Source organism: Thalassophryne amazonica, chromosome 16 (assembly GCF_902500255.1).
Source record: "Thalassophryne amazonica chromosome 16, fThaAma1.1, whole genome shotgun sequence".
Lineage (NCBI taxonomy): Eukaryota > Metazoa > Chordata > Actinopteri > Batrachoidiformes > Batrachoididae > Thalassophryne > Thalassophryne amazonica.
Genome location: NC_047118.1, coordinates 74016164 through 74035600, shown reverse-complemented (window position 1 = coordinate 74035600; position 19437 = coordinate 74016164). Strand labels below are relative to the sequence as shown.

The 19437-nt window shown below is 38.4% G+C and overlaps 1 protein-coding gene across 2 annotated transcripts; it reads right to left on the bottom strand.

The window, feature by feature from the left end:
• Positions 1-1637: 1637 nt before the first annotated feature.
• Positions 1638-18394, bottom strand: LOC117527849 (coiled-coil domain-containing protein 200-like). Of its 2 annotated transcripts, none has more exons than XM_034190356.1 (5): positions 18349-18394; positions 16676-16762; positions 9599-9665; positions 1854-1933; positions 1638-1776 (listed from the first exon to the last, which is right to left on the bottom strand). In XM_034190356.1, the coding sequence occupies exons 1-5, from the start codon at positions 18385-18387 to the stop codon at positions 1750-1752; spliced, it is 300 nt and encodes a 99-aa protein (XP_034046247.1). In that variant the 5' UTR covers positions 18388-18394; the 3' UTR covers positions 1638-1749. The 2 variants fall into 2 exon arrangements, with proteins under 2 accessions (XP_034046247.1, XP_034046248.1); XM_034190357.1 differs by having other exon boundaries at positions 9599-9662.
• Positions 18395-19437: the final 1043 nt, after the last annotated feature.

Genomic DNA, 19437 nt, shown 5'->3' with positions numbered 1-19437 from the left:
AAATTATAGGCTGTTCATCTACAATGATCAATGTTTTAAAAACGGACAAAAAAAAAAAAAAAAAAAAAAAACGTGTGGAAGAAAACAAAACAACCATCAACATGGATAGAAGAATAACCAGAATGGCAAAGGCTCACCCATTGATCAGCTTCAGGATGATCAAAGACAGTCTGGAGTTACCTGTAAGTGCTGTGACAGTTAGAAGACGCCTGTGTGAAGCTAATTTATTTGCAAGAATCCCCCACAAAGTCCCTCTGTTAAATAAAAGACATGCAGAAAAGGTTACAATTTGCCAAAGAACACATCAACTGGCCTAAAGAGAAATGGAGGAATATTTTGTGGACTGATGAGAGTAAAATTGTTCTTTTTGGGTCCAAGGGCTGCAGACAGTTTGTGAGATGACCCCCAGACTCAAGCCACAGTGAAGACAGTGAAGCATGGTGGTGCAAGCATCATGATATGGGCATGTTCTCCTACTATGGTGTTGGGCCTATATATCACATATCGGGTATCATGGATCAGTTTGGATATGTCAAAATACTTGAAGAGGTCATGTTGCCTTATGCTGAAGAGGACATGCCCTTGAAATGGGTGTTTCAACAAGACAATGACCCCAAGCACACTAGTAAAGGAGCAAAATCTTGGTTCCAAACCAACAAAATTAATGCCTCGCAGATGTGAAGAAATCATGAAAAACTGTGGTTATACAACAAAATACTAGTTTAATGATTCACAGGATTGCTAAAAAAGCAGTTTGAACAGTTTTGAGTTTGTAGCATCAACAGCAGATGCTACTATTATTGTGAACACCCACTTTTCTTCTTTTTTTTTTTACTAATAGCCCAATTTCATAGCCTTACGAGTGTGTATATCATGAATGCTTGGTCTTGTTGGATTTGTGAGAATCTACCGGTACCTTGTTTCCCATGTAACAATAAGAAATATACTCAAAACCTGGATTAATCTTTTTAGTCACATAGCACTACTATTATTCTGAACACTACTATAAGATGCAAAGTGCCACAATAAAGAATAAATGTGAGATATAAAGAAAATAACTTGCTAAATTAACCTGTTGATTGTTTGTAAAATGGAAATAAATTAGGTTATAATTCTAGAAATAAAAAAATAAGAATCAGGTCATGTTTGCAGCAACCACTGATAATACAGAACTGCTTTTTATCCGAGGCTATCAAATACGGCCATTGTGTATTGTGAAAGCTGTGCGTCCATCTGTCTGTGCTCAGCATAGCTCCAGTCCTATTACTGCCAGAGTCTTCAAATTTTCAGGGAACATTCTTGGGACACAGACCTTGGACAATTTCAAGATGGCTAATGTGGACCTATTTTAAGAGGTCAAAAGGTCACATTCCGTTTCCTATTTTTTTGCTCATACAGCTGAGGGTATTTTAACATGGAATTATATTGTATTTTATATTTCCACTGTTTGTTTTCTTGTTTATTTTTTAATAACTTCCTTATTCCTAATTTAATGAAGGTATTCTTTATTCTAGCACTGCCAATGCTCCATGCAAATAATGTAGCTTTTTTTTTTCCTTGTCATTGTTACTAATGGGTCCAAACATTAATAACAGCAGTGTGTTAAGAAGTAGGGAGAAATGACGTCCAGAACATCCAAGTGTCGTCAGAGAAAAAAAACGTTCAGTCGGTAACTTCTGGTATTTTTTGCTGTCGGAGGAACCTCTGAGCTTTGGACTTTAATCTGGAATGTGTTGATCCTGGTTTTCTTCACCACTGCTGGCTGTACTCTAAAGACTGCAGAGGCAAACCACGATTATTCCACATTAAAACTCAAAATAAGATCCAGGTTTGACCGGTTCTCTGATACCTACCGAGTGTCTGTTGGGAAGCTTGGCACTGTTCGTGTCAGGAATCTTCAGGTTGCCATGGCAATGAGGACACTGTGCATCAACTGCAGAAACTTATTTAAAAAAAAAAAGTCAAGACTGAAATAGAATCATATTTTTAAGCATCCAAAGAAACATTAAGATAAATTTTTGATCATCTGGCAACAGATATTTTGCATGTGTTGGACAGTCTGAGCCTAATCAGACAGTGTTTTTGTTGGCAGTGTGAGAAGAACCCATTTGCAGAGTGATAAAGAGCATTTCTTTTTAGATTACAAGCTTTCAGCTATTATCCAGGAATGTTCGAAGAATGGTGACAGGATAAATTGAAAAGGTCTCTCTCTCTCTCTCTCTCTCTTCTCTCTCTCCTCTCCTCTCTCTCCTCTCTCTCCTCTCTCTCCTCTCATCTCTCTCTCTCTCTATTATATATATATATATACACCAAAAGGAACATTTTGACACCAGAAGCAGCAGCATGTCTTAAGTAGTAAGTTACACAATCAACTCCTGACCATCTTGAAAATGGCATTTCTGGGAAATGTTAAGGTCTAAATTTGATTAGTTGCCCCCTTTTGTATCAAAATGCATTCATAGAAGTTGATTTATGCATGATATATGACATGTGCAGAAGTTTTAAACATTAAAAAACTCAAGGTGGCCATTTTGAAAAATTCATTTTGGGAGGGTCTCAGAGTATCCTGATCATGTGTGTGATCATCTTATTGGAAAGAGGACCCAAAAGTCTCCCAGGAACCAAATACATAAAGTGCATGATTCTTCCAACATGCAGATGTAATAGACTATAGTGCATGTTTTCTGAAATGAAGAAAATGAATCCACAAGATGCAAAACCCATTACTTTTATTATTATTTAAAGTGCAGACAGGAAGAAACGACATGAAAATGTTGCATCGTGTGATCATACGGTGCAACATTTTCAACCAAGTGTAAAACCAAGTGCACTTTAATGACGAGGCGGTTTGTATCTGTCGAGCTGATGGCAGACAGGCAGAGTGAGGATTCGCTCACTGTGTTTAGGACAGAATTGATGCAAATTTGACCTTTGACCTTGCCAGGTTGATTCCAGGAAAGATCTACTGTACGTACGTGTGTTAGGTTTGGTGCAAATCAGTGTGAATCAGAGTCTTTGGTAATCCTTTGATCAACCATTTACATGTCAGATTTAGTGGAAATCGGTCCATGGAGCCTGCAGGGATGTGAAATTTCCACAGAATGTTTGGATTTCTGAAGTTTAGCAATGTAACGGCTCACAGCTGATCTGTGATTCTTAAGGATGTGCCCCCAAAGTTTGGAACACGTGTCAGCTGTGGATTAATTGCGGAGATGACATAAGTGTGACTTTGTGTCATGGTGGATCCAACCAAAAAATAAAATAAAATAAAAATTTCTGTTAACCGTTTAGAGTTGAGAAAGTTTTGTCTTTTCCCTGTGCAGCCGTGACCTCACTGAAACCAAGCGGCACCAGTGTTGATAACTCCTCAGTCAGAAAAGTAACTAGTGGCTGTCCGAGAAGTTGCTAAATGATGTCATCATCCGAATTGCATATTATTTGCATAATATGATGTAGCAGATGCTGTAGGAGAAAAGAATAACATCGTGGGAGAGACAAAAAGTGAGTAAAAACACCTTACTAATATTAGAACTACAAATTAACATTGATTCTTGGTTTGTTTATTATTTTGCCATTAAAATTGGCCCTCACACTTCTCAAAATAATAACTTCTCAAAGCCCGGGCTTCTCAAGTCTGGAGAATAATTAGGTCCACATGCGGACTGGCAGCCTCTTAATTTATCACAACGACCCTCTCCCATCGCGCATATTGTTCGTCTGTTCTAACTTAACCTAACGTTGCCTACTTTTATACTGCTGGGTGTGTATGTACAAAGCCACGCACAGGTAGACTTCGCAATCAGGATTCAGGTCGGGGCGTGCCTAGGCGACAGGTTCTGGTAGCCTATGGGCTTAATTGGCACCTGTCTTGTTCTGGTGTTTCTAGTCTTTAACGGCAAATGCTGCCCTGAGAATGTGTCATGGCAGTCCATGGTTTTATATACTCAACAAAAATATAAACGCAACACTTTTGGTTTTGCTCCCATTTTGTATGAGATGAACTCAAAGATCTAAAACTTTTTCCACATACACAATATCACCATTTCCCTCAAATATTGTTCACAAACCAGTCTAAATCTGTGATAGTGAGCACTTCTCCTTTGCTAAGATAATCCATCCCACCTCACAGGTGTGCCATACCAAGATGCTGATTAGACACCATGATTAGTGCACAGGTGTGCCTTAGACTGCCCACAATAAAAGGCCACTCTGAAAGGTGCAGTTTTGTTTTATTGGGGGGGATACCAGTCAGTATCTGGTGTGACCACCATTTGCCTCATGCAGTGCAACACATCTCCTTTGCATCATCCGTGAAGAGAACACCTCTCCAACGTGCCAAACGCCAGCGAATGTGAGCATATGCCCACTCAAGTTGGTTACAACGACGAACTGGAGTCAGGTCAAGACCCCGATGAGAACGACAAGCATGCAGATGAGCTTCCCAGAGACGGTTTCTGACAGTTTGTGCAGAAATTCTTTGGTTATGCAAACCGATTGTTTCAGCAGCTGTCCGAGTGGCTGGTCTCAGACGATCTTGGAGGTGAACATGCTGGATGTGGAGGTCCTGGTCTGGTGTGGTTACACGTGGTCTGCGGTTGTGAGGCTGGTTGGATGTACTGCCAAATTCTCTGAAACGACTTTGGAGACGGCTTATGGTAGAGACATGAACATTCAATACACGAGCAATAGCTCTGGTTGACATTCCTGCTGTCAGCATGCCAATTGCACGCTCCCTCAAATCTTGCGACATCTGTGGCATTGTGCTGTGTGATAAAACTGCACCTTTCAGAGTGGCCTTTTATTGTGGGCAGTCTAAGGCACACCTGTGCACTAATCATGGTGTCTAATCAGCATCTTGGTATGGCACACCTGTGAGGTGGGATGGATTATCTCAGCAAAGGAGAAGTGCTCACTATCACAGATTTAGACTGGTTTGTGAACAATATTTGAGAGAAATGGTGATATTGTGTATGTGGAAAAAGTTTTAGATCTTTGAGTTCATCTCATACAAAATGGGAGCAAAACCAAAAGTGTTGCGTTTATATTTTTGTTGAGTGTAGTTATCAGACTTTCAATGTGGACAGAAATATTTTTATTGTAGGCTTATAGGTAAACGTGTTTCATTACTGTACATTGAACTGAATGTTTTTTATTTGTTTTACATTCATGAATTTAACGTCATATTTTTAATTAAATTCAATATCAATCAGAAAATGTGTAGCCTAATATAGTGCAAATAATATAGAACTCATATTGTTTGTGTTTGTAGAAGAATGGGGAGGCTTATAATCTTTGCCAAAGAACTTTTTCTAATTAGCAGTTTTGCAGCCATTAATATTTAGGGCCCATTCACACATAGTACGAATGTGGCCGAATTACGCATGAAGCAGGAATTGTTTGCAATATGTGTAAAATCGGAGCTGCCTCCAACGCCTCGTACACTTGTTGCTACAACTATTTGTGCACACCAGTGGCTGAAAGACAGAGTGTGCGCTGTGCGAGCCCATCGAACCCTCTCGCTGCAGGTGTCGGCCAAATTCCAGGTGACACACACGAGCATCTAACACCGCTCACTTGGCACTTAGAAAATGTGCGGCCATTTGCACTGTTAACAAGAAAAGAGCCAGCAGACAATCACTTTTGAGCTGGCCGTGAAATCTGTCCAAGTGCCCCCATGACTGTAAAGTTGCCAAGTATACATGTGGCGCGCCAGAGTGTCGGCTCCCCCCACAACACGTGTGTGTGTGTTTCGCACATTCACCCGCCACCCCACGCCCCCAACACATGGTGTGCATGTGTTTTGCGCACTCCCCGCAGGCAAGGCGCCCCTCATCTGATCACAGAGTGGCACCTTGGTCTGTGCGCTGAATGGATGGGGGCGTGGCTGACTGGCAACAGCAGCTGCTGTTGACATCTCTGAGCCTGGATGTCACAGCTGCAGAACACATACCATGTTGATGGACATGCGCGTGTGTTTGCTTGCTGTCCTTACATGGAAATACATAAAAACATGCGCAGCCAAGCTGGCTGAAAGAAGACAGAAAATAAAGAGTATTGCTAACCAGGGGCGTAGCACCAAATTCTGGGCCCTAGGTACTAGCCATATTGAAGCTCCCCCCACTGTTCTTTTTTATTAACACAAACACCAAATTTGTAATGCGTAGTCAAACCATATCTAAATCATGTGTACCTTAGGTCACACCTGGAAGTCAGAACCCTTTTTAAAGCTGGGGGAGCAATACTGAGTTGGGGGGTCTGGGGGACCAAATTGCACCACTCAGTATAGGTAGATTTCAAGCTCACCTCGCTTTTCAAAGAATTTGGTTAGCAACTGTTTCCCCTGTGTCTGTTTTTTCCAGACTTTGATTTTTTTTTTATTTTTTTTTAGGAAAGACGTCTTATTTCAGCCTAGGGCTGCAACTAATGATCATTTTAGTAATCGATTCATTAGTTGATTATTTTTTCGATTAATCGTTTTTTTAACTTACATGTGAGTTTTGCCATTATTTAAGTGAGTTATTATTTAAAGGCCTTTATCACGCCACATCAACGTTTGAGCTTGTAATAAAGTTATGATGTTATATTCTCGTCAAAAACATACCTGGAGTAGTGTTTTGTTTTATTTTGCACATACATACGTCACCGACACACCACAAAGAGATTTCCATCAGGTTTCACCCAATTATGAGCATTTTTAGATGCCTACAGCAACTATCTCAACCACTGACAACATATTACAGCAAGAATCCACTAAAGTATTTTAAAGGCCTGACTAAAGAGTAATATGTGCTCTTTAATAAGATATTTTCATGAAAAAAGACACAAATGTGCAGTTTACTGCATTTTATTTTTTCTTGTGTAAAAACAGCTTAGATGTGGTTTGACTGAAACAAATTATCATTAAAATTAAATAAAACAGGGATGAAGTGGAGGTTTAAGAGTCACTAGGTGTTCACAGGAAACAGTTATTTATTTCTATATTTATTTATGTTCATTGTTAGTTGGTTTTATATTTTCTGTTGTGTTTTGTTTTATCAGGTTCTTTTTGTCTGTTTCTCTAAAATTGTATTGTAGCATTTTTAGTTATTATTAATATTATTATTGTTGCTATTATTATTAATATATAAATAAAAATAAATTTAAAAATATTATAATTTGTAATACATTTGACTCTTTCACAACAACAAACGCTGAGCCATTAATTATTATACAGAAAACAAATGCACAAACATGCTGAAATGCCAGCAGCTTAATGCTAACTTTAACACTGAAAACGCCATAGACATGCTAGCGCATTAGCATTTAGGTTATGAAATACATCTATCAACTGTTTCAGAAGGCCATAACAGGTCAGTTTAACATAAAAAGATAAATATTCCTCACACACATATGCTCTTTATTTTAGTGGGGAAAAATTAAGATAAAGCAAAATAAAACATGACGTTTCAAATCCCGCAAAACTGCGGAGAGGTCGCTGCTCTGCGAGATCTACAGTAACATTGAGAACTGCATTGAGACGCTCTGATCAGGCTTCACTTTAACCGCTGCACACGGACAACAGCATTAACATCGCAACATAAAACTATTTTTATATTGTGCCTAAAACTCTCATGAATATATTCTCTGGGTTTATAGACATTGCATTTGTTTTATGTAAACATGCGAGAATCACAGGTTGTCTCTCCGTTATTTTCAGTGGGAGCTGCTGTGAGTTACCCTCGCTTCCTGATCATGTCGTTCTGGGGGAAAGTGAAGTTTGCTCTTTAACGTCTTGATTATTGTTCTTTACAACACTGTTTGTCCTCTTTGTTCCAGACTAATATATATAATATGTCTGAAATTCAGTTTGCGTTTATTAAATTCCATGCAGATTAAATGTAGCAGACACAGATTATTTGTTATAATTGTTTTAGCAAGTTTTCAGGGTATCATGCAGCAGTCTCTTATTAACGTGACGAAAAGCACAAAAAATTACATTTTTGTAGTATAATATTAATTTACAAATGTCATCATGTGGATTCTCTATGTTATTTTGACTGCAGCGACTCTCTGGCGCGCAAGGGATTATGGGATACTATATGGGATAGGGGGTCGTTTTGACCGTTGGGGTTTTTCTGTAATTATTGTATGGCTTTTGCCTTACAATATAAAGCGCCTTGGGGCGACTGTTTGTTGTGATTTGGCGCTATATAAATAGAATTGATTTGATTTGATACGTCAATAGGGCGAATTGGTTCAAGATTCAAAGCAAAGCTCGGTTGATTATATGGAAGAAATGAAACATTTGCGGTAAAACAAAGTTATTTAGCAACTAATCGACTAAATTAGTTGACAACTATTTTAATAATCGATTTTAATCAATTAACTCAGTTAGTTGTTTCAGCCCTACTAAATACCTCTCCTCTTTCTGTCAGATCCCATTTGGGACGTGCATGTGGGGCAGAGTGCCGCCTGTGTGCCTGGGCTAAACCATTGTACAACTGTGCAGGGGTGGGAAGGGTTCCCAGAGATCTTTCAATATTATTGTTAGAGCAGAATTATGTTTCGCAACATTTATACATTCATTCTAATTATATTCTTGTACAACATGAATTGTATAGACATTAATAACATGCAACACAAAAATGTATTTAATTCCACTTTTTTTGTGCCCCCCCCCCCCCCCCCCCCCCCCCATGCTCTGGGCCCTGGGTACGTAGTACCCTTTTACCCCCCCAGTTCGACGCCCCTGTTGCTAACTGTTACTCTCCAGGACCACTGATCTGAATGGATTCTGATCAGTCTGTAGGATGAATGTGTTTATCAAGAAACTGCTATAATTAGCTGTGCAATCTAGCTTCGCCATTAGTGGCTGGGCTGTCTGTATAGTTCACAGTTATTACTAAGAGAAGATATTACAAATTCCTTTCAAGTGATTAAATTATGGCCATTGCTATTGACACGATCAAGTACCAATATGGTATCATGTGCAAACCATGAATGGCTATTAGTATGGCACCCACTGTTATTTTAACTACCCAACATCGTGGTTCATACACCCCAACCGTAACCCTTAGATTTTCAATTTCAATTTATTTTCATTTGTATAGCACCAAATCACAACAAAGTTGCCTCAAGGCCCTTTACACAAGTAAGGTCTAACCTTACCAATCCCCAGAGCAAGCACCACAGGCGACAGTGGTAAGGGAAAAACGCCCTCTGAGGAAGAAACCTCAAGCAGACCAGACTCCAAAGGGGTGACCCTATGCTACTGACACAAATTACAAAAACAATCACAAAACGAATTGTTATTGTTATTATGCACAAACAACTGATCCAATTCCCTGTATGTGAGAACTTACTTGGCAATAAATTTGATTCAGATTTTTACTGGCTTACCATTTTGCGCTAGTGAGCCAGCTAACTTGTTAGCATGTAGTTGGCTTTGATACTTGTTGATCTTCAGTCCATGATTTCTGTTAATTGTGTTCACCAGTTAATATTGGGCTCTAAATATAATATAATCTCTCAGTGACAATGGCATCAAATTTACAAGCCCACCCATTTGACTTGATATATGGCTATTGTTGGGTTGCTGACTAGTGTCAGATGTTGATACCTGTTTGTTGTTGTGTTGTGTTGGTTTCTGTCGCACTGTGGTCAGACTCTAAAGTCTCTGGCGGCTGCTGTAAGAAAGTAAACAAAAAAATAAATAGCAAACTTGGAAGAATTTAGAGTTTTTATGGGAAGTTAGATGACAGGTATTTTAATCTGCCCGGTTAAAAAGACAGCGAAGGTATAATATTCCCCTGGTATTTATCAAAGGTCCATTTTCCTATGTTGCAATTCTACCCATAATGCAACAGTCTGCCATCTTGACAGGAATGCCAAAGTGTAGATATGTCTGTCACATGTCACATAGGCCAACATGCTCATATTTACGTGCTCAATTATGGTGATACTTGTGCAGTGTAGGGTTGTATAACTGAATGTGGAGATACGAACTGACGGTATTATGTTCATCACTCATCTGGGAAAGCAGATTGAAAGTGTTTTCGAGGGAGAGAATAAGGAAAAGTTCAACCCTCGACCTGACCAGCGTTACTACAAACTCTGTGCATTTTAAAACAGTACACGAGGGTAGTTGTCAAGTTTTCACTCAATTTATACACAGTGGTATTTTATGTTGACGTAATTGTGTAACCATATCTGTTTCAAGAGAGAAAGACAGAGCGTTGCCATGTCCCCAGTCCACTCTCAGAGATCTTGTAGGTATCACTATCACTAATTAAATTAAATGGTAAATGGTAAATGGACTGCATTTATATAGCGCTTTTTTATCTGCATCGAAGACTTCAAAGCGGTTTACAAATATGCGTCACATTCACCCCGATGTGGGGGTGCTGCCATACAAGGTGCTCACTACAACACCGGGAGCAGATATGGAATAAAGACCTTGCCTAAGGGTCGTTAGTGATTTCTAGTCAGGCTGGAATCTGAACTGAGGATCTTCTGGTATCAAGCTCACGCCTTAACCACTAGACCATCACCTCCCCTTTAGACCACTACACCATCACTCTTCAACTTTATAACACACTGAAGCAATACCTTCTAGAGATTCTCAATACTTTGTTTGAGATTTTTCCACCGTGTTGCTCTTATAATGGTTCAAATTCATTGTTCTTGCTTTTTTCTCTCACTTTAACCTAATAACAATGAAGGACTTGCCCATCAAGATGGCCGACCGTGGGGGTTTGTGGGTAATTCAGGACCTGAAGAAAATTCATCAGTATATACAAGGTGACCCCTCTCCCCCAAAAATCAGAACCCATAAAAATTGTAATAAATCCTACAGTTATCTTGGTCAATTTGAATAAAAGTCTTGTACTTTCAAAATTATAGTCCAAATGGTATCATTTGTTGGCAAAATTAGGCCTCCAGGCAAAATGTCTTTTCTTGGTAGACCACGGACACTGAAAATGTGGGGATTGATGGTACACAAACTGAAGTTTATGTCTGTACCTTGTAGGAATTGTTACATTTTTATGGGTTCTTTTTTTGAGGGGGGGGGGTCACCCTGTACTACCAGTCAAAAGTTTTGACTGGTACTGTACAGTGATCAGATTATTGGTTGTTGACATTAAAAGCAGCATAAATACACCAATGCTTGTGAGCACAGAGTTTAAAATAAAGATATCAACCAAAGCAAACAGTAGAAGTACTGACTTTGAATATTAACAAAAATGTTTGAGGTTGAATAAAAATCGGGAGTTAGCTGTTAGTTTGCAGGCAGAACAGCTGAAAAGTGTTCATACATATAAAAAACTTTGATCAGATTAAAAAAAAAAAGGATAAACAAACCAGCAGAGACATGGGGGTAGTGCAGGAGAATGACTACAGTGGCTTGCAAAAGTATTCGGCCTCTTGGTATTTCATGCATTTTAATTTGTTCATGGCATTTCAAATACAAAAAGTAAATCAGGCTTCTCAATATAAAAAAAATTCTAAATTATCTTCCTTAGACTCAAGCTGAAAGTAAATCTCTACAACTTGATATAAATAAATTAAAAATATAAAAGCCAAGATGATGGGTTGCATAAGTAATCAACCCCTTTGCTATAATACCTGTAAATAATCAGTTTAATTGCCAGTTTTCTTCAGACAAGTCAGGGGATGGATACATGAACATTTCCAAGTCACTGAATATGTCTTGGATTTTATTTACATCAGTTATTAAGAAATACAAACAGTATGGCACTCTATGGTAAATCTGTATGGAGTAGACAGTTCTCAAAAACTTAGTGACTGTGCAAGAAGGAGAAGAGTGAGGAAAGCCACCAAGACAACTCAGACAACCCAGAAGAAGTTACAGGCTTCTCTGGCTGTGATTGGAGAAATTGTGCACAGTGCATGTTTTGCATTTTGTATCACGTTATACAACTTTGTGATGAAGTGGTATAGAGGAGGATTTTCTTTAAAAGAAGACCTGAAAATTCAGCTACAATTTGCCAGAAGTTACATCTGAGATGCAAGTCTAGATTTAATGTTTTGGTGAATGAAGACCCTCCTCTGTACCACTTCATCATGAAGCTGACTGGGGATACCTTTCCACCAATGCTGCCCCAAATCAAACGTTCAGGATAAAATTGAAGAAATCAACCATACTTTATCTTTTGACCTTTAGAAATAATAAAATGTGCAGTCTTTATCGCAAATCTGGACATTTACCGTCACTACGTGTATACAATAAATTTTTTTCCACATTAACCCCTTCTAAGCCTGTATATTCCCATGGAAATTAAACTTTTATTTTGAGATACTGACAAGCCAAAATGAGGCAGGTGGTAGGGGGTTAACTCGTGCTAATTTTTGCATTGTATTTTCAAGTGTATCATTAGATCCATCCATTCATTTTCCATACCCCCTTACTCCAATTAAGGGTCACGGGGGAGGGAACTGGAGCCAGCAGTCATAGGACGTGAGGCGGGTATCGGCAGGACTGCATCATTAGATATGTATTTTATCTGATGAACAGATATTTGAATTGGTTTTTTAATACAATTCAACCAGTAGGGGCACTGTGAGCCAGCTCTGGTCTACAGACATGGCTTTGGTCATTGGCCGTCAAAGGAGCACTTTAGCTAATGTGCAACAACTTGTAATTTTTTTTTTTTTTTTTTTTTTTAAATCCTGGTAGGCAGGGTTGAGAACATGCAAATGCCACACAGGAAGGAACTAGACTCTCGTGTGTCCAAATCAAAGCCTGGACACATCAATATAAAACCACTGTCCCCACTGCGCCGTACAGCGTCTGGAGTTTTGCCTGACATTTTATGTCTTATTGTTTCCAGCTCCAGAGTGATTGCGTAGTGATCCTATTGGAAAGCACAACACAACTCAACACAGCAGGTTACTGGAGTCACGATTTTACTCTCCAAAAAGTTTCAAAATGACATGTTTTTGTTCATATGGATGCAAAAAATCAATCTGGAAATTGTTAGAAAATGTAGAGACTTCCTGCAGATACAGAAAGAAGAAAAATATAGTAAAATAAAGCAAAGTGCAGCTCGTGTCCCTGTCGGTCAAGAGCATGTTCACGCTTATCCACAGTGTGTAGGCTCTGACCTTCTGGTGTTATGCTATAACTAGCGCATTGCCCGTGGGGATCCATAGGCTCTAGATTGGGTTGTGTTTATAAAATAGGTAGCTGACATTTGTCAAGGATGGTAATAATGCAAAGTTTCTATAATGCTTTAAAATGGCGGGTGAGTGCAAAATGTTTTCTGAACCTTAGACCTCAACAACTTTTAGAGGAAGAACTCAACCCTTTTATTTCCTGTTAATTATGTAATTTTTAAATGTTAATTTGCTGTCTTAAAGTATTTATAAATTATTTAGGTTCTTGTTATCATATACACACTATTATTATTATTATTAGATTTTAATATTACTTCGATTTTGTCATTTGATTTTTAAATGGACCCCAATATAAATAAGTGTTTTCACTTTCTTGTGTCATCCATGTATTTTTAATGTATTTAGAATTATATTTTGTACTTACATTGAACTTACTAAATAAAATCATGCCACTTCGCTTTTAATACATAGATGATTTACTGCCCCTGGTGGAATGGCATGTAAGTCCAGAATGTAAATATCAATGTCCGTTGTTCAGCGTTGTTCGCTAATATCCGTAGTTTCTCCAAAAATATTGGTGGCATCAGCATTCTGTTTTGGCAGCGTTCATCCTCGACCCAAAATACATAAGCATACCAAATGGCAAATGTCAGGTCTCCCCAGTTTTTCCGTGATTGAAGTTATACACTCACACACACACACAAGCACACAGAGGCCACATGGCTATTAATATATAGATTATAGCTGTAAAAATAACAGGTTCATTTAGATTAATTAATTATAATGCCTATGACGGCAAAAATGGCTACATAATTAATCTCATAGGTGCCAGGCCAGAAATATATTTTTAAAAGCACCAATGAAAAATACACCGAATATTATTATTCTGGAAGCCATAATGATTTCAGCACATCTACAGAAAGCTGAGGGATAAAGAGCTCTGCTCATTTTTTTTTTCCTGTAGCTCTGCTGCACACAAAAGTCAAATACCTGTTAATCACTTTTCTGATAGAAGTAACTTATTTTAACAACAGTTCTAAAATGCTGATTTCAAAGGATTTTTTTTTCTCTGTCGTCACTCTACGTCTGACTGACCTCCACCTGCTGCAAAGGTCACCACCAGTCATGTCCTTACTTACCGAGGAGTAAGCATTCTGCGGTTTAAAACTTCTCATCGGGGAACTTCACATAGAAATGACCAAAGCTTCATTCAAAAACTCATTTTCACAGAGGCTTGTGACATGGTGGTGAAATGGGCGGGGCTTAAATAAATCCTCTGAGAGCTGCAGGAATTTGGCGAGCGGATACGAGCTGTCAGATGACACAGGAAACGACTGTGACCTACACGGTGGTGTCACATGACCCTGCTCAGTTACCATCAGCCCCGCTGTTGATCAATAATGGATCAGACTGGACAGGCTGCTGGATCTGGATCAGCAGAGTCTGGTTTTGTACTTAATTCATCGTTGAAAGGTGTCACATGGAACAAACGGAATTAAATTAGATGCTGTTTTCTGCTGGGTTTTTTTCATCACTTTACTAAAACTGATTACTTTGAAACTCTTAAATTCTGGTGTGGATCCACACTGAGGGACGTAAAAGGTGGGTTACTTAATCTGATTTTAAATAGTTGGAGATATATATACAACCCCTGGCAAAATTATGGAATCACCGGCCTCAGAGGATGTTCATTCAGTTGTTTTAATTTTGTAGAAAAAAAGCAGATCACAGACATGACACAAACTAAAGTCATTTCAAATGGCAACTTTCTGGCTTTAAGAAACACTATAAGAAATCAAGAAAAAAGATTGTGGCAGTCAGTAACGGTTACTTTTTTAGACCCAAGCAGAGGAAAAAATATGGAATCACTCAATTCTGAGGAAAAAAATTATGGAATAACCCCTGTAAATTTTCATCCCCCAAACTAACACCTGCATCAAATCAGATCTGCTCATTGACATTGACCCTATGTGTCTTTTTGCAAGGAATGTTTTGCAGTTTGTGCTCTATGGCAAGATGCATTATCATCTTGAAAAATGATTCATCATCCTCAAACATCCTTTCAATTGTCCAAAATATCAACATAAACTTGTGCATTTATTGATGATGTAATGACAGCCATCTCCCCAGTGCCTTTACCTGACATGCAGCCCCATATCATCAATGACTGTGGGAAATTTACATGTTCTCTTCAGGCAGTCATCTTTATAAATCTCATTGGAACGGCACCAAACAAAAGTTCCAGCATCATCACCTTGCCTAATGCAGATTCGAGATTCATCACTGAATATGACTTTCATCCAGTCATCCACAGTCCACAATTGTTTTTCCTTAGCCCATTGTAACCTTATTTTTTCTGTTTAGGTGTTAATGATGCCTTTCGTTTAGCTTTTCTGTATGTAAATCCCATTTCCTTTAGGCGGTTTCTTACAGTTCGGTCACAGACGTTGACTCCAGTTTCCTTCCATTCGTTCCTCATTTGTTTTGTTGTACATTTTTCGATTTTTGAGACATATTGCTTTAAGTTTTCTGTCTTGACGCTTTGATGTCTTCCTTGGTCTACCAGTATGTGTGCCTTTAACAACCTTCCCATGTTGTTTGTATTTGGTCCAGAGTTTAGACACAGCTGACTGTGAACAACCAACATCTTTTGCAACATTGCGTGATGATTTACTCTCTTAAGAGTTTGATAATCCTCTCCTTTGTTTTAGTTGACATCTCTCGTGTTGGAGCCATGATTCATGTCAGTCCACTTGGTGCAACAGCTCTCCAAGGTGTGTTCACTCCTTTTTAGATGCAGACTAACGAGCAGATCTGATATGATGCAGGTGTTAGTTTTGGGGATGAAAATTTACAGGGTGATTCCATAATTTTTTCCTCAGAATTGAGTGATTCCATATTTTTTCCTCTGCTTGGTCTAAAAAAGTAACCGTTACTGACTGCCACAATCTTTTTTTCTTGATTTCTTATAGTGTTTCTTAAAGCCAGAAAGTTGCCATTTGAAATGACTTTAGTTTGTGTCATGTCTGTGATCTGCTTTTTTTCTACAAAATTAAACAACTGAATGAACATCCTCCGAGGCCGGTGATTCCATAATTTTTGCCAGGGGTTTTGTATATATATATATAGAGAGAGAGAGAGAGAGAGAGAGAGAGAGGAGGAGAGAGAGAGAGAGAGAGAGAGAGAGAGATAGATAGATATCTAAGAAATCAACAATAAACTGCTTTGAAGTCAGTTCAACCAGAACATCAGATCAGTTAAACTGGTTTCTAAACAGTGTTATACTGGATGAAGTTGGATGTTTATGGAGTTAACCACTTTAGAGATGTCTACTTGATATTAAATTGTCTTTATGTTTCACTGATTAAAAATTGGTTAAACTTTGAGATGAACTGTTCAAAACCAAGCTGATGTAAAATGCTTTGAAAATGATTTTGAAGATATTGGCTGGCACAAATGGGTTTTAAGTATATGTCCTGTTGCGTCAGATAACTGACACTTTAAGTGGTTTTACGGTTTTGCATATGAATAAATCCAGGAGAAAAAGCAATATTCTCACCTGCGACTGGTTTTGAGCCTTCCTACGGTCCAAAGCGCTCTGGCGGCGTCTGGCCTCCCAGTGCATCGCTGACATCCTGCACAGATGCTGAAAGTTCGGCTTTTACAAAGTCGACACTAAAATCCAACCATGAAAACTGATCTGGATTTAAATCTGGATCTGGGCCAAATTGATGGTCAAATCCAAAATGGTAATTAAGTCATCAATTGATCATCCCTGCACTGAAAGGTACTGTACATCTGCATGCCTCTGCACAGCCCCATTCCACTATCTTATATTTGTTTGACAGTGAACACAGTTTTGCCTATTTGTCTCTTTGACTCCTTTATTACTTCTAGTGCAGCAGATAACTGAAACAATCTTTCACATAGTGATGCAAGCACCAAATTCACCACAGATACTCCTTAGACATTACTCTTCTGAAAAAAAAAAAAAATTGGCCACTTGAATTTTCAATAGTTGGCCACGTAGGGGTCAACTGAGGAATTACACAGGGGTCAAAATTAAAAGATGTTCCAAACATATTGAAAATGATACCATATTATTTGTCTGATTATAAATATTCCAAAAAGGTATAGTTTGGACTATGCATGACTGAATGTTAAGAAATTCTGGGGTAAAAAAGCATGAATGGGGACAAAGGTCAATTTCAGTTTGTACAGGAGTGAAAAGTTAAAGTTGCTTTTATTGGTTGAGCTAATTTGATTAATAAATGGAATAGTTTTGACTGTGTTGAATGTTTGGTCTCCAAAGTAAAGGTCAAACAATGTCAGCATCCACTGGATTCTATGACATGTGACATATGTTACCCCGTAATGTGACAACATGATAAATGGCTGTTCCTTTTAAAAACCCGATTAACTCAACCAATACTTTGCATGACTTTTTTTCCAAGTTTGGAGCATCTTTAACTTTTGAACCCTGTACAAACTGAAATTGACCTTTGTCACCATTCTTGCTGTTTTTACCCCATAACATTCAGTCACAGATAGTCCAAACTATACCTTTTTGGAATCTTTGTGATCAGACAAATCATATGGTCTAGTTTGAATGTGATTGGAGCATCTTTTAATTTGACCCCGTGTAAATCTTCAGTTGAACTTACCTGGCGTCTATTGAATATTAAAGTGGCCAAACCGTGTTTTTTTTTTCTCAAAAGAGTAAAGTCAATGAGTACTTGTGCCAAATTGGTGCTTGTATCACCATTTCAATGATTCCTCTGTGAATATTCTCTTGTCTGCTACTTTTTCATTTTCTTTTTATTGTTGTTTATGCACCAATGGCACCAGATCAAATTCTTATATGTCAGAACTTACTGGCAATAAATTTGATTCGATTCTGAAATTCGATTCTGAACTCCTGCAGGAAGTAAAGTGTGTTTCTGTCAAAACAAACAAACAAACTAATGTTAAAAACTTTGATTATTTTTTATATTCGTGTTATCTTTGCCTGTCTGTTTTCTTTTCTTTTCTTGTTTGAAATTTGATCTCCTTTTCCTTCCTTCAGCTTTTCTTATCTTTTATTTTTTTCTCTCATACTTTATTATATTTTTTCTTTTCTCTGATCTTACAGGATATTTTACATTTTCTCTTCACTGACTACTTTTCTTCCCTTCATTGACATTTGTTATTTTATCTCACTTTAAGTTAATAATAATAATTAAAATTACTCACGTGTTTCTGTTGAACCGCATGAGAAAACGAGCTCACCATCCAGGACTGAAGACTAAACGCCCTCTATCTCACCCTTCTCCCTCACCCTCCCCTTCCTCATCCTTCCTCCATCTCCCTCCTTACCTCCCTCTTCTCTCCCTTTTCTCTCTCTCCCTCTGTCTTTCCAGGTAACTGAACTCTCTTGGTTGCCTTTTGTTCGACTCCACGATACAACATAAATCTTTGCTCTTCTCTGTGGGCTCAGTATCAATGTGGTTGTTTATTAATTTATCACTTTTTAAATGGTTAATGAAGCAGCATTCACAGCACACAGGGGGCACTGTGTGCGTCTGTTCCTTTGGGGTTCATTTCACTGACTTCCTGTCCGTGTGAGGTCAGATTTTCAGTTTTTGTTATTAGCGTACCAAATTCTTGATGGATTAACGTCTTATGTTCTCCGTGTTATCAGGATTCAGGGTTACTGTGTGTTCCAAAGGTTAAAAGAAGTCAGCAGGCCACAGAGCTTTTACTTATTGTGTACCTGTTCTGTGGAACAGTCTGCCTGATGAGATGAAACAGTGTGATTCCATCAATTTGTTCAAATCCAGTCTAAAAGCAAGTTAAAAAAGAGCTTAAACTTGCAAGGTTCTCTTATAAAAATAAGGTTGAAGCATTACTGAGTGCTGGAAATGCCTGACCTGCATGGGAAGGTGTGAAAAATATGATGGGAATGTCATCTATAAAGGACACTGTCTCATTTAATGAGAAAACTGATCTGGACCTCTCCAATGACCTTAATGTGTTTTACAACAGATTTGATGTTCATGATTTTAGTAAGGCGGTTTCTGTCTTTAAAGACTCTAAAGATTCTTCTTCTTACTTATAAGGTTTTGAATAATCAGGTCCCATCTTATCTTAGGGACCTCGTAGTACCATATCACCCCAATAGAGCGCTTCGCTCTCAGACTGCAGGCTTACTTGTAGTTCCCTAGGGTTGTAAGAGTAGAATGGAGGCAGAGCCTTCAGCTTTCAGGCTCCTCTCCTGTGGAACCAGCTCCCCAATTTGGATCAGGGAGACAGACACCCTCTTACTTTAAGATTAGGCTTAAA